The following is a 15,110-nucleotide window of genomic DNA, read 5'->3' on the forward strand; positions in this document are numbered from 1 at the left end:
CAATGTCATGTTTGTCTATGGTTTTTTGTTTAATATCATCCTTATTTATTTTAGAAACTCGAGGACTATGTCAACTCTCACATTCAATACAAAGAATCGTACGACAATTTCTATGACTGGATACGTAATTGCAAGATCGAAATCCAACAATGCGCTGATTCGCACGGTGAAAAGGAAGAGGTGCAAAAGAAATTGAAGAAAGTCAATAAAATTATCAGCTCTCTGCCTAAAGGCAAAGCTCTATTAGAAAAGGCTGTGTCACTCAGTGAGGCTGTACTAGAAACAACTGGAAACGAAGGCAAGGACAATATCAACCAAGAAATCAAACAGTTGAAGATCGAATGGGAGAACTTGCAACAGATCTGCAAGGACACAAAGAAATTGTTAGAAAAATGTATCTCTGCCTGGTCAGATTTCTTGGAAACGTCCGAGAAGATGACCAAATGGGTCAAAGAGTTTGATGGCAAATTGCAAACAGTGCAAAAGGTCGACAAAATCACACCGGAATATCTTGAAAAGTGTCGCGTAAGTAATATTCTATAAAATAATCATTTTGCAATCATGACTTTAAGTTTAAGAGTTAAGTTTTATTATGAATAACTTATATTTAATTTTTCTTTTTAACAGGACTTGCTTGCTCAGGCACTGGCTAACAAACACGTCTTAGAAGAACTTAACGATAGATGTGAAAATCTTATGGAGTTGAGCGCTTGCGCGTGGGTTCGTGATAAAACTGTTAATCTACAGACCGAGTACACGTCTCTTTTGACGAAGATACAAGGTCTTGTATCTAACGGTGAAAAGAACCTATCTGACCATACCGAGTTCATTAAAGCTAAAGAAGACTTACAGCAATGGTTGGAGACCGCCCACGGAACAGTCCATGATTCCATTGGTGTCGGTGATATCGAAACAACTAAAGATAAACTCGATACTGTCAAACTTGTCAGTAACAGAATGACTGAAGGACATCACTTATTAGTCGTCTTACAAGAAGCATTCAAAAAGGCTCTAAACAACACACCGCCTGAAGAGCAAGACGCTTTAAGAAACGACGTTAAAGTCTTGCAAGAAAGCTGGGATCAACTCAAGATCGATTTGAATTCAATAACAGCTCAACTCAAAGCAGCCATTGGCAAGTGGGAAGATTTCGAAGATTCTAAGAACAAGATGAACCAATGGATCAAAGATACAGAACAAAATCTCGACAAAGTTCCGCCAACTGGTGGTGAATTAGGTGAAATGAAGACACTCCTCGAGAAATACAAACATATTGAAGAAGAAATAGATAACAAGATGCCTGAACTAGACCGTATTAGATGCGAAGCTAACCAATTGAGTAGCTGGGCAAGAAAGCCCGCAGTCAAAGAGGCCGTCGCTGATATTGAAAAGAAATGCAATGCATTACGAGCGAAGTGCGCCGCTAAGAAAGCAGAATTGGAATCTGAAATTAAAGACTATAACCACTACCATCAATCCCTACAAGATACTGAGAAATGGCTGCTGCAAATTTCCTTCCAGCTTATGGCACATAATTCTCTATACATTTCGAACAGAGAGCAAACAGAAGAACAATTAGCTCAACATGCTGTACTCCTCGATGATATTCAGAAGTATCAATCGACTCTAGACGATCTGGAAGCTAAAGGCCGTGCTCAAATAGAAAGATATGAAGCTACGACGCCTTCAATCAGAGATACAGTTGGAAAACAACTAAAGAACGTGAACGACAGTCACAAGAGCTTATTGGCCACTGCGCTACAGATTGAACGTAGATTGAGGGAAGGGTTGGCGAAATTCAAGGAATATGAAGATACTCTCGAGAGCATTCTGAATAATTTGGACGAATGCGAACCGGCGATTACGGAGTTGGACGTGCCTGTTGATGGACTGGCGCATGGACGCGATTTACTCGAGAAGGCTAGAGTAAGTACAATTCTTTATTATTTTTTAGTATTTAAATAATAAATTTCCTTTTATGACCATCAATATTAAATTATTTTCAATGTGTAATAATAACTTCAGATAATATTAAGATTGAATAAAATTATCTTCATGCTACTATGTGATTGAGAAAAATAAGCCGTTATAAAAAGAACAACCAATCATCATTATATCATCGGTTTTTTTATAGCATACTGTTATAGTCTGTGTATACCTTATGTAATAGAATAACATACGCTATAGAGATACTCTCTTTTGCTTCGAGTAAAACCGCGTCAAAACTTAAATTCCCATAATTTCCTATGAAAATGTTCCACCAGGGTCTACACAACCGTCTCCAAACCGAGAAGAGTCGTCTCTCAGCGGCCGTAGCGGCATGTTCAGCGGCCGCAGCCTCTGTATCCCGCCCCTCATCCCCCGCGGACACCGCCCCCCTCCCCATCCCCCCACGGGAATTGCACGTGCGGGCGAGATTAGAAGACCTTATAGATCAGGTACTTAGAGCCACAGCTAATATACTGGCTGCGGATCTGTTGCGCGCGTTGTGAATGTTTTTGAGGGGATTTTGGGGGGTTTTTGAAGTGAAAACTTCTTTTGCGGCATTGAGCACTTTTTCTGTAATGGATATAAAATCTTAAACTCGCGTCAGGACACGTGACCTGATCGAAAAAGCGTAAGACGGATGGATATTAAACATGCTCAACGTTATTAATCAAGTTTTCACTTCTGCCGGCACTCCCGGAGTGCAACCCGTCTTTTTTTTGGAGATTTTTTTGGCTAGTGAGGCTCGTTTATTTATTTGATAAATGACATAATATAATGTTCTAGTTTCATAACAAAGATATTATGTGCTAGTTTCATAGTTAATGTTCATTCATAATCAAGACAAAAATGTTCATTTAGTTAATGTTCATTTATCAAAATGCCATTTGTACTAGATTGAAATTCTGTTTATTCAGCTAATGTTGATAAATGGCATTTTTGCTAGATTTGTAGCTAGATAATTGTGTGGAAAATAAGCTAGAGCATTACTTTAATGAAACTATTGAAAAAGCTCCTCTTAGACATTGAACATTTTCATCTGTTTGAACTTTATTGGATTTTTACCATTTCTTTCATTCAATTTAATAATAATCTTACTCATAATAATTATGAGAAAATTATTTTCTTCAGTCATTCATTTTTCACAATAAGAGAGTTTGATATTAATCATTGATTTTTTTTTGAGACATATTAACAAAAGCTTTTAAGATTGCCAGGTCCGAAAAAACACAGAACCAACGAGTAAAATAACGTTATCGTACAAAGTAAGACATGTAAATATTAACACGAGGTAGATAGTTGTTGTAGTTTGGTAAAAGCAAATGCTTTTCGTTGGCAATGTTTTTTTTGCACCTGGTATCAATGCGGACATATTATCAACTTCCAATCAAAATATTTTAAAGACTTTACCAATATACCTGAAAATAATTTGGAAAATCCAAAAGTGCACGCCTCATAATTTTTTTTTAATAAATATTTATTAATTATTATTTTTGTTTATTTAATAACAATTAAACCACATCGAATCAGACCCTGAAAAATGAAAGGGTTCTATTCCTGAGCATACTCAAGCGTAAGAGAAAAAAAAATACTCGATTAGTAAAGTATTTCGGTCGCTATCGTGTTAACAAGAAAAAGGATCCGCACATACAGACACACGGACGTCCAAGACAGAACTTTTTTAAACTGTTTTTTAACTAGTTTAAATAACAAAAATGACATCAAAAATATCATGAACGTTAAAAATAGTGTTTTTTCTTAATATGTGTGTGTATGTATTATCTTACAAGTGCAATGTATGATACATAAAGACATTTTAAGTTTGAAAAATCAGATGTTTTGCGCGAAGTGACAGTAGTACCCACCTCAACGCTTCGCTTATGAGGCGTGCAATAATTCACTAATTGATAAAATGTTCGCTGTCTCAGTTAAGGCGATTTCAAGTAAATAAAGTCGCCTCGACTGATTTGATGGTTTCATATTAATAAAAACAGCACTGTGTTTGATGATGTTGTGATGTAAAACACTTGTGCACTGAATAACACGTGAAACTAATGCAATAAAATCAAATTTTACAATTCTTTCTTAAAATAGAGCTCTAGTTCTTGAATTGCTCTTTTTTAGTTAAAATCATCTTATAAAATATAATGCTCTGTTCAAACAGGGAGATCTAATCAATACATAATCGTCTGTAAAAATCTTAAATGTATTTTTGGTTTCACGTGTACAAAACACTAACCCGCACTGTTGTTGTGATGCATGGTTTGTCTTTAGAAACATGTAAGCGAGGTGGGTACCGCCCGCGTCGACGCTTTGCTAAAGAATGTTGAAGCACCCGAGTTCTCAGAGAAAATGCAACTGTTGGATAGCAGGGTAAGGCTTATTTCAATACAAAATGCTGTGTCCGTAATAAATTACAATTTGATTGTATAATTTATAGGAGAATCGATATCACTAAGACACGCTGCGTTCTTTGCTCACTTGAACACTAACATCTAACTTCTATTTGTATTTAGACTAATATATTTTTTTCTAAATAGGTACAAAGTCATCTAGAGACGCTCAGAGAAGCGGTTCAAGGTATGGAAGAAGCAATGAAGCAAGTGTCAGAGATACAAGATTGGATCAATGTCCATAAAGCCCTAGCTAATGATTGGCTTTCGAATCCATCTAAATTGCGTCCTGATGCTGCTAAACAAGATATGGCGGCAATGAATGATGCTCTCGCTTCATTGGCTGAGAAGAGAAACAGATTATTAACTGAAATACCAACCGAAGGTAAGTGTCTACTTTCTTTGTGCGTTTAGTATATTCTTTATTATCAATGTTGTTATAGTAAGAAACTTTACTATAATTATTTGTATGTTATTAGGCCTCGAAGATGAAATTAACCTAGAAGAAGAGCTAGATGAATTAGAACAAGCCATTCTTAAAGCAATCGAAAGAGAAAAGGGTAACCAAGGTATCATTGACGACTTCCGTCACAAATGCCAAGAAATCCACGATTGGTTTGACGCAGTGCTCAAGAAAATGTGCTTGGCTGATAAGGGATCTGGTCTGCCATGTCCTCAGAAACTTAATGCTCTTAAAGAACTGTCTGCAGAGTTTGGCCAAGCTGGCAAAGATAAAGTGGACAATATTAAGGCTATTGGATCTAAAGTTATCAATATAGTCAGCAATCTGGAGTCACAGCAAGTCGAGGAACAGGTAAATATTAAATATAAACATTATTTTGAAGTAGCTTTTGTAATACATACATCGTACATAAAAAATATCTATACAAAAATACACTTGATTATATAACATTGATTTTTTTTCTTCCTAGATCAAGTCAGTCGATAGAAGATACAATGACATCGGTAAACGCATACAACGAAAACTTCAAATGCTTGAAATTACATACAAAGCCATCGATGGTACAAAGAGCGAAGTAGCCGCTCAAAACGAATGGATGCAAAAGGAAATCGATAATCTTCAGCATCCTGAACCTCTCGGATATGATAGCAAGTCAGTTAAGGAACGACAAAAGAAAATGGCCAACCTTCTTAAAGAAACTGACAGCAAGAAAACAGCTATTGATTCTCTAGAAAAGAAGGTCAGCAATATTCAAGCTGAACTAGAACCATCGGAACAAATGCAATTGGAGTCTGAATTATCTGAATTGTCAACAAAACAAAAACAACTGGCGACACTGATCAAACAAGAAATTGAAAGATTAGTTGGCTGCAATGAAGTCAGGAAAAAGCTCGAAAATGATATGGAAAAAGCTAAGAACTGGCTTAAAGCTAAACTGGCAGAGATCAAAAAGCTCGGCGGTCCAGTGCCTCTAGAAGCTGCTAAGGTGGAAAAAGAAATAGCAGTTCATAAGAAACATCAAACTGAGCTTAATGACTTCCAAAATGATACTCTGAACGAAGTTATCAGACAAGGCAATGCTGTGTCGAAAGACTGCTCGAATGAAAACCGTGCTAAACTTCAAGCTCTTTTGGAAGACTTGAGTAAAATGTACACGACAGCTAAAGTTGACATCGATGAGAAATTAGCTGCATTGAACAAGTTATTGCAAATAAGAAATGAATTTGAGACTGATGTTGCGAAATGCCAGAGCTGGTTGAATGAAGCTGAAGTTGCAGCTACACCAGAGCTAAGAACAACTAGCCTTCAACTTTTGGAAGAACAGTTAGCTAAGTTTGAGAAACTAAGCAAAGAAGCAGAAGATGTCGAAAAGAACATCAACAAAATTAAAGACAAATCGAAAGATATCATGGATTCTCTATCCGACTCAAACAAATTACAACTTAAGGAACAAGTCAATGTTCTGTCAGATAGATTTGCAAGAATAAATGCCATGATTCATGACAAGAAGAATATTCTACTCAACCATATTAAGGAATACAAAGACGCTGCGGCCAAGATAGCCGCTGCACTGGAATTCCTTAATGAGATTCAAAACAAACTAAAGGCTTTGAACAAACCTATTGGCAGTAAAGTTGAAGATGTCCAACCGATTATACAAGCTTACGAATCTATACTCGATGATTTAAAGAAAAACAAATCAATGCTCAATGAATTGCAAGGAGGAAATCTGCATGACCTACAAGATATACTCACAAAACAAGATGACTTGATGAGCACGATCGAAGACCAAATATCAAAACTGAAACAACTGCTGCTATTACGCGAACAATTCTTCGCGCTTGTAAAAGAAATCGAAGAGTTTATCACAAAATACACTGAACTCACATCCGACATTGAGAAATCGAATGATTCTTTGGAAGACAAAATCAAGCGATACGATGATATCATCGTTAAAATCCAAGGATGTGAAGCTTTATTGGCGACTGCTACTGACAAAGGACAGCAAATTGCCGCTGAAGGCACCGTGATCGATAGAAATAATATCACTGAATTGTTGCAATCTCTGAAACAGCAACTGCTTACACTAAGACGCACTGTTGAGTCCAAGAGGCAGGAACACGAACGTGCTGCGGCAGAGCACAAGAAGCTTGCAGCGGATCTTTCTGAAATATTACAGTGGCTCCACGACAATGAGGCCGTTGTACATTCTCGACCACTTCTTAACAGAGATGTCGCGAGCGTTGATAAGAAACTCGTGGAACACGCTACATTAGCAAAGAATGTTCAATCATACCTGGACAAATTGACAAGCATCACAGATGCTGTAAAGAATGATGACGGTGTTCCCGGAACGCTACTCGAGATGATATCAGAAGGAAACTCGCTGAAAACTTCCCTTCCTGCCGAATTGGCCAACAGAGAGAAGCATTTGCAAGACAACAAGAAATACAGGCAGCAATACCTGCAAATGGTCGAGAAATTGAACATTTGGGTGAACGAAGCCAGCATACGTCTCGGCATGGGCAAGAATGGAACGGACTTTGAAAATATCGAAGCAGATTTGGAAGAACACAAGTCGTTCTTTAATACTTCTGAACCAGAGATGAAAGATCTGGTCGGTAAGCGTATGCAGGACATTGTGGACAAGATATGGCCATCTCTAACTGCATCTGAGCAAGAAGAATTATCGAAAGAACACCAGAAGAACACGCAGCTTCTCAAGAATACGCTAAATTCGGCGAAGTCTCGTCAAGCGCAGCTGGAACAAGACCTGGAGATCTGGAAGGACTTCTGCCAGCTGGTCGAGAAGATCAAGGCTATATTGGATAAGAATGAGATTCCAGAAGAAGCCGTTACGAGTGTGGACGCGCTTCGCCTGCACCTGGAGAAGCTGAACCATGCCAAGAACGACTTAGAGGTGAGTTTTTGATAATTTTCTTATGTGTGAGTTATTTTTTTTTGAAAGTACCCTCAATGTCTGTAAATAAAACGAAATAAAAACGAAAGATATTTGATCTTAGGGTTAAAAAAAATTATCGTACGGTGAATCTTAAATTCTTTTCCAATAATAATAATTTGAGTATCAAATCAATTAGGCACTCAATGAAATAATAAGTATTCGTTAAAATTGAGTATTAAAAAAATCACAAGAATGCGTTAAATTTAATCAATTTTTAACCGTTTCACATATATAAAATGTAAAATTCGTCGTGTGTCAACCGACCTTCGCCTTTAACTGTATATGGTGCACTATTTTATATGCTAATCGTTAATGTAGTGTCAATATTTTATGACATATGCGCCTTTTAAAGCTGTACTTACCATAATGGAGTAGGATCATACATTCTTAGTTCTGCCACAGTTCTGCGTTTGACTGAATGAAATCGAATTATTATTTTAGTAGGTACAATTAGGTGCAATGCTATACTGTATTCATCAAATATTTCAATATTTTTTTTATATTACAGAATAAAAGTCGATACAGCTTTTCTATTCAATATTATTTTGTACTTCTTAAATAAAGCCTTACAAAATTAACTTATTCGTTACACTCAACCTCAAACCAAACATTTATTTATTCAATTCGACTTCTAGATGCATTTTTAAATCGACATAGCATAGTTTTACTATTTACTACTGCATTGTACTATAATTATAAGCAAGTACAATAAATATAATTCACTTTTAACTCAAATTATTAAAAAACTATGGTATATCCATTACGAAATAAAAATCACAATACAGTATCAAAAAGTTTATTTTGTTGGCCTTTTGCAATGCGACAGACTGGGTTGAATGCACTCTCAACCATTGTACTCCATTTACGGCGAACACTGAAATGGGCATTTTGCACATTGTGAAATATTCAATGTTTGCTGTTTTTTAAGTTGTTTGGTTTATTTGAACATTGAATTGTACGATGTGATTGACGTAGGACGGATTAACGAATAGTTTAAATCACAGAATTTCATGTAATTTTGATAAAAAATAAAATAAAATTTCAGATAGGTCATTCCTATGTGGTCTTATAAAAAATATGTAGATAATAAATAAATAAATATTATAGGACACTAGCGGTCCGCCCCGGCTTCGCCCGTGGTACATATGAAAAATAGATGTTGGCCGATTCTCAGACTTACCCGATATGCACAGAAAATTTCATGAGAATCGGTCCACCCGTTTCGGAGGAGTATGCAGACTAACATTGTGACACGAGAATTTTATATATAAGATTATTACACAAATGATAGGTGAATTTTATGTTTATTGATGAAAAATATGCTTTCAGAGTTTCATGTTTAATAAATAAAGTGCCTCTCTATCATTTTAATTTACGTTTATAAAAATTTTACACAGGGATCTTGCAATGAATACTTCGTCTTTTTAAAGTGACCTAGGGCCCTAGGTTAGACAAAGTAACAAATAAACAACGATAACGAAGTTAGAAAAGGCAAAAATGTATGGGATTGACATACGCCTAATGTCAATCCCATACATTTTTCCTTTTCTAACTTCGTTATCGTTTTTTAATTGTTACTTTGTCTAAGGCCTAGTAACACTTATTAGTAGAGACAATATACAGCTACTTATCTATAATACATAAAATTAACTATTCACTATAAAAAGCAAATATTGTCTCTAGCAAATACGAAATTGATATGCAGTTTTTTCTTCTCACCGAATGTAAAGTCTTCATGTTTAATTTAACACATTGACTTCATTTAAAACTACAAGGTCATGTCTTATGGCACACACATGACGTAATTCAAAAATACGTAAAGAACACGGAAACGGATTATATATTGAAAAATTTTCAATTACAGATATAAATAAAGAAAGCAATAAAATTGACTCTACAAGACGTAAATAGAAATAACAATGGAAAAAAAATAAGTACCTATTCCTTTATAAATGACCTACTTACATATTTCTAAACAAAAAACTGTTTAGCGCCAGACGCCATATTCACTAATTGCTAAAATTGTTATTATAAATAAATAAATATTATAGGACATTATTACACAAATCGACCTAGTCCCACAGTAAGCTCAATTAAGGCTTGTGTTGTGGGTACTAGGCGACGATAAATATAATATTTAATAAATACATATATAGATAACACCCAGACCCAAGAACAAATAATTGAGTTCATCACACAAATATTTGCCCTGACCGGGGATCGAACCCGGGACCGTCGGCTAAGTAGGCAGTTACTTTACCACTGCGCCAACCGCGTCGTCAGCGTTATTGATAGCCTATTTCTCGTAAATTTTCATACTTTATACTTACGTCATTTTGCCTGACAGATAAGCTAAACAGTACTTAACTAGAAGTTATGAAACAATAATCTTATACTGTTCCAGTAATTAAAAAGTAACACTAGAAGCGCATCAATTTCAATCACTCGCTGACATCTGATATAATATGGCCAATTTATTGGAAGCCGGTTGTGTCGTTTGCCAAATTAACTTAACTGCTCATATTGAATTCACAGCGTGACCTCTGGTCAGTTAAGGGGAAGTTATTCGTTATTGAGCAAGAAATAATATTTTTAATAAAAAGGCTTGTAATTTTTCTGGTGAGTTAGGTCAGGTTATTAACATGATGATAATGTTGATATTATAATGTTAATGATTCACAATATTTAGATTTATCTATACTTAATTTAAATATTTTATATAATTTTAATATTAAATAATAAATAATCTAGGAAAGGTTATCATTTTTTTGTGTAAAGTATGTTTTTTTTAGTTTAAGGGCCAGTGTCACGATTTGCTGATAAAGTCACTGATACCCTATTCATAGTTTTAAATTTATATTTTCATACATTATTATCATTTAAAATAACAAATAAGCTAAGCGGATGATATCCAGAAGTTGTTAAACTGATAAAAATCTATTAATATAATTACAATTGTTGGATCTAAACATTTTTGAAATATGGTACAACTCTGCTCATCCGCAAAAACACATAGAGAAAATAGAGAAACCGTTCCGTAGTGTCTCATTAACATATTTACATACAATATGATTAATTTACATTTTTATTTATTCCTTTACTGTATATTTTTGTGTTCGTCGTAAAATATAGAGTCGATATTATACTTATTTGAAAATAATTTAGTATCTAAGATGACATTCTTACTACTTAGGTATGTAAAAACAATATTTTTTTGTCATAAAAATGAAATTAACTTTGATAAATCTATCGTTGTAAATTAGAATTAAACTAGGTACTAGTTTTTCGTTCGAGCTTAGTCATAGGAATTGTTTAGTTACTCACTAATGAGCTTCTAGGCGTACGTGCTAATTTATGGTTAGCAAATAATTAAAAAAGGAATTTATACGAAACTAGAGGTCCGCCCCGGCTTCGCCCGTGGTACATATTTCGCAATAAAAGGTATCCTATGTCCTTTCTCGGGTATCAAAATATCTCCATACCAAATTTCATGCAAATTGGTTCAGTAGTTTAGGCGTGATTGAGTAAAAGACAGACAGACAGAGTTACTTTCGCATTTATAATATTAGTATGGATAATTATTGTTTCTTTAAATTAATTAATACTTATCTATCGGTGATAGATTATTTTTTATTTGTAGAAATACATGAAAAGAGTACTTTCTAATATCATTTAAATGAGATGTCCCATATGAATCAACTAAAACTATTTTATTTCTAAAACGATACATATACAATTATTAATAATGTTTATAAATAATAATGTAGGTTTCCAAAATTGAAACAATTTTTCACTCAAGTTCATAAAAAGTCACACTAATATATTTTCCTGGTAAACAATTACTTCTGATAACCAAACATGATTTATCAATAGTACACATTGCTATTTTTACACATAAATAACACGCAGGACATATGAATCATATTCCTAGAAGTCCTTTAAAAATCAATACTTATGGGAGAACCCTAAAGCACTGTCTATCCATCATATTGATTTTATATGCGAGTGAGTTTCGCAACTACGCCAAAATTCATATTCTGTCATTAGATAAGCCCATATTAAAGGAATGAGGATATTTAATATCCCATTTGGTAGAGATAAGTTTGATAGTCCATTTAGGAGGAAAAAAAGGCAGTTAAATATATATATATGTACTACACGTAAATATAAATATTATATTAACTTTGCTACTTGTTATACAAAGTTTTAGGAATGCATAATTTACACGGTTTTTTAACAGTAAATCAAAATTAATACAATTTACATTTAACCAGCATCGTACGATGTCGAAACGTAATACGTATGTTCTTTATTTTTAAGGTTGCCTGGAAGAGATTGCTTTATGCAATAAGGCCGCCTATTGTGTACTTACCATGTTCATGTTTTCCCCGTTAAATTATATGTTTTTATTACTGGTACTGTACAATAAAGTGTCATAAATTAATTAATTAATTAATTGAAAATATTCGTTTGCAAGTAGAAATTATTAACACTCTATAGACGTATGAAACAATATACCGTCGTTTTCAATTACTTTTGGTTCGTGGTTTGTAATAGAATCGGATGAAATGTACTTCTGTAATGCTATATTTGGATTTTCTGCTTAGAGAATTGGATAAATATTTAAGGTCTATGAATATTTTATAGAGGTCAATATGAAAATAATTCTATTAGTGAAAATACGCTCGCTGCTCGCTGAGATAACTATATATATAAATATATAAATTTAGATTTTCTTTGTAAATAATGATAGAAAAGGAAATAATATTAACTTATCTCTATTATCCGAATAAGTATATATTGCGATAACAAGAAAAGATAAGCAATTTCCTTACTTACACACATTTGCATTCGAACATAAACAAATTTTGCAAAGTGAAAATTTAATCAATTTTGTAAAACTCTAATTACTCTCTCTTTTACCTTATAATAATAACAATATTACAAGTATCACAATCAAACGTAACTGATTATTTTATTTCGGAAGTCCGTAGCCCCCAGCAACCCTTCCGCTCTGAATCATTTGAAACGGCGTTGCCTTAACTGATGATGTCACGCGCGACTGTCAAGGCCCGCCAGTAAGCAGTCATCGTTCGTACACGCTGCAATGAGAACGCCGACAAAACAACATTACTTACACGCTTTCTTATTGCGCAAGTGCATTATTGACTACAGCTATCTGGATATTAGGATAATCGTAAGATAAGTGCCAAAATTCCACGAAAAAGGAAGGTGAGTTAGATTTCTAGGTTATGTCGTGCGCCGGTTTGTTGTTGTTTTTACAGCATTTCGCGGTTCGGTTGGATACTGTTTTTGTTTTGGTACAGTTTGGCTAGTGTTTTGTTTGGAAATTTTCCTCCTTTATCGATCCCAAATTAAAATATTTTTCTTTTAGTTCCCTCGCTCTCCAATTTCAGACGTAATCACGTTTCAGTACATGCGATACTCAAATTAGTTATTGTAATTGACTGTAATGAATTCGTACTTACTCACCGAGTTCAATTGCACCTGTAAAGACGCCAAATATAAAAACTTCTTTATTAATTGCCATTACGTTCTTCAGTTTCCAGACAGTGCGTTCTCGAAAGTTCTGGAAGGATCGATACTTTCTCTGCCCTTTTAACATTTTCTCAGCGAACTAACGTGCATTGTATCCTGATTTAATATCTAGGTTGCATGAAACCGGTTCGGATAAAGTGCAATAGTTATTGTTTCTCATTAAACGTGTGCATGTTGCGAAAATATTCGGCTATTTATTTATAATTTGATGCTAAAGATTCTATATTGTTTAGATAGTATTGATTATAGAGACATGTATTTTCAGGTAACTCTAAACGATCAGTAGTTATAGGCGGATCATAGTGGCGTGTTGATAATTGTTTAATATTAATTGTATGTACATTAATTACATTCGTAGTTACTACTCAGTGATGTCTGCTGTAAATTTATAGTTCTATTACCAAAATATTATTCTTAAGTGCGATATTCTAATAATTTCCAATACAATTAATTCCAGTAGATTGTTAGAAACTCTATAATTCGTAATTACTTTCTTCGTTCACACAATCTCTTTCAGTAACCGTTACCTTCTAACAAGCCCTTTCTAATTGCAGTTAGCTTAGCATTTATCCAAACGCCACTTGCATTTTATCCTCATTATCCGACAAGCGCGGGTGTAATCTCATTAAACTGTAATCAGATCTGGGATCATGATCGTCACGCTAGCCACAACACGATCAGACAGAAGACTGATTTAACTCTAGTGCTTACATTTGTTGCGTTTATACTTTTAGATCTTGATGTTTTTGCACCGTTTAACGAGGCAAAAAGGGTAGAAGCATAACAATAGCCTATTATTTAGTTTTTGTTTACCATTTCGTTTATATCGCTAACAGGTTGAGAGAAAAACGACTTAAGTTAATTTGATTTTGATATTTTATAGCTGCACAGAGAAAAGCAATTTACAAAACAGTATTCATTCACTTTGTCCTATTTGGGCACTATGCATACTTCCTGTCTAGGTCTAAAAAGTTTTCCTGCAAAGGTTCACTTGCCGCTCACGTACCATCCGAAGTGACGCTAAAAATAGCAACAATGAGATAACCATGCAAGTTTCAAGGTCACGGTCGTTGGCCAATATTCTCGTTTTCCTTTTAAAAGTTAAACTTTAGCGCTTCAATTCGAGTGTTGTCTGGTTAAATATTTGTCTCTCTCTGCAAGTGATGTTTGTAAAAATGTCAAGATTGTTTTAATAACATCGGCGTTAGTGTGTTGATAACCTATTATGTCATCGTGAGAACATTTGTAGAATAATGTTTTGTTCTAAGACCATTATTGCTAGGTTAAACTATGTAGCCGTTAGATAAAAATCTGAATGAAATCTTTACACTTTTGCCTTTTAGTTATAGCATTATCTCTCTAATTTATCTGCTAATTTGTATGAAAACATGTGGCTGGAATGGCCAGTATTTTAAACTTTATGAAGACAGCCAAAATAAGTATGTGTCAGATAGGGACCGTTTATTTAATGTGATAGACTTTAGACCCTACAGGAATACAAATGTGGCCTAATAGCTTGATTATGATGATGTAACAGACATTTTTCTGCACTGCGTCACGCTTTGCTCACGTTATTTCGCAACTGTTGAAACGATTAAACAAGCAATTTGTTTTAGTAAGGACCAAGATAAAAATTTCATTTAGAAAAAAAATGTACATGTTTATGGCAAGGGTTAAATACCGTGTTTAAAATTGTATCAATTTATACATATTATACAGGGTTACTTGTAAAACACCAGCAACCTCG

General features: G+C 34.4%; 1 protein-coding gene across 1 annotated transcript in view; it reads left to right on the forward strand.

The window, feature by feature from the left end:
* The window catches only part of LOC149909200 (muscle-specific protein 300 kDa-like), a 137,845-nt gene that overhangs the window by 56,928 nt on the left and 65,807 nt on the right, over positions 1-15,110 (forward strand). Inside the window, exons 22-28 of the mRNA XM_090101431.1 lie at positions 55-525; positions 628-1,926; positions 2,265-2,438; positions 4,261-4,359; positions 4,527-4,764; positions 4,859-5,193; positions 5,312-7,762. Coding sequence (XP_089957557.1) covers positions 55-525; positions 628-1,926; positions 2,265-2,438; positions 4,261-4,359; positions 4,527-4,764; positions 4,859-5,193; positions 5,312-7,762 — 5,067 coding nt within the window. The remainder of the gene's footprint in view (positions 1-54; positions 526-627; positions 1,927-2,264; positions 2,439-4,260; positions 4,360-4,526; positions 4,765-4,858; positions 5,194-5,311; positions 7,763-15,110) is intronic.

The sequence above is a fragment of the Colias eurytheme genome, chromosome 4 (genome assembly GCF_061535395.1).
Source record: "Colias eurytheme isolate Ceu_HAF_F1 chromosome 4, ilColEury1 Martin Lab GWU primary, whole genome shotgun sequence".
Lineage (NCBI taxonomy): Eukaryota > Metazoa > Arthropoda > Insecta > Lepidoptera > Pieridae > Colias > Colias eurytheme.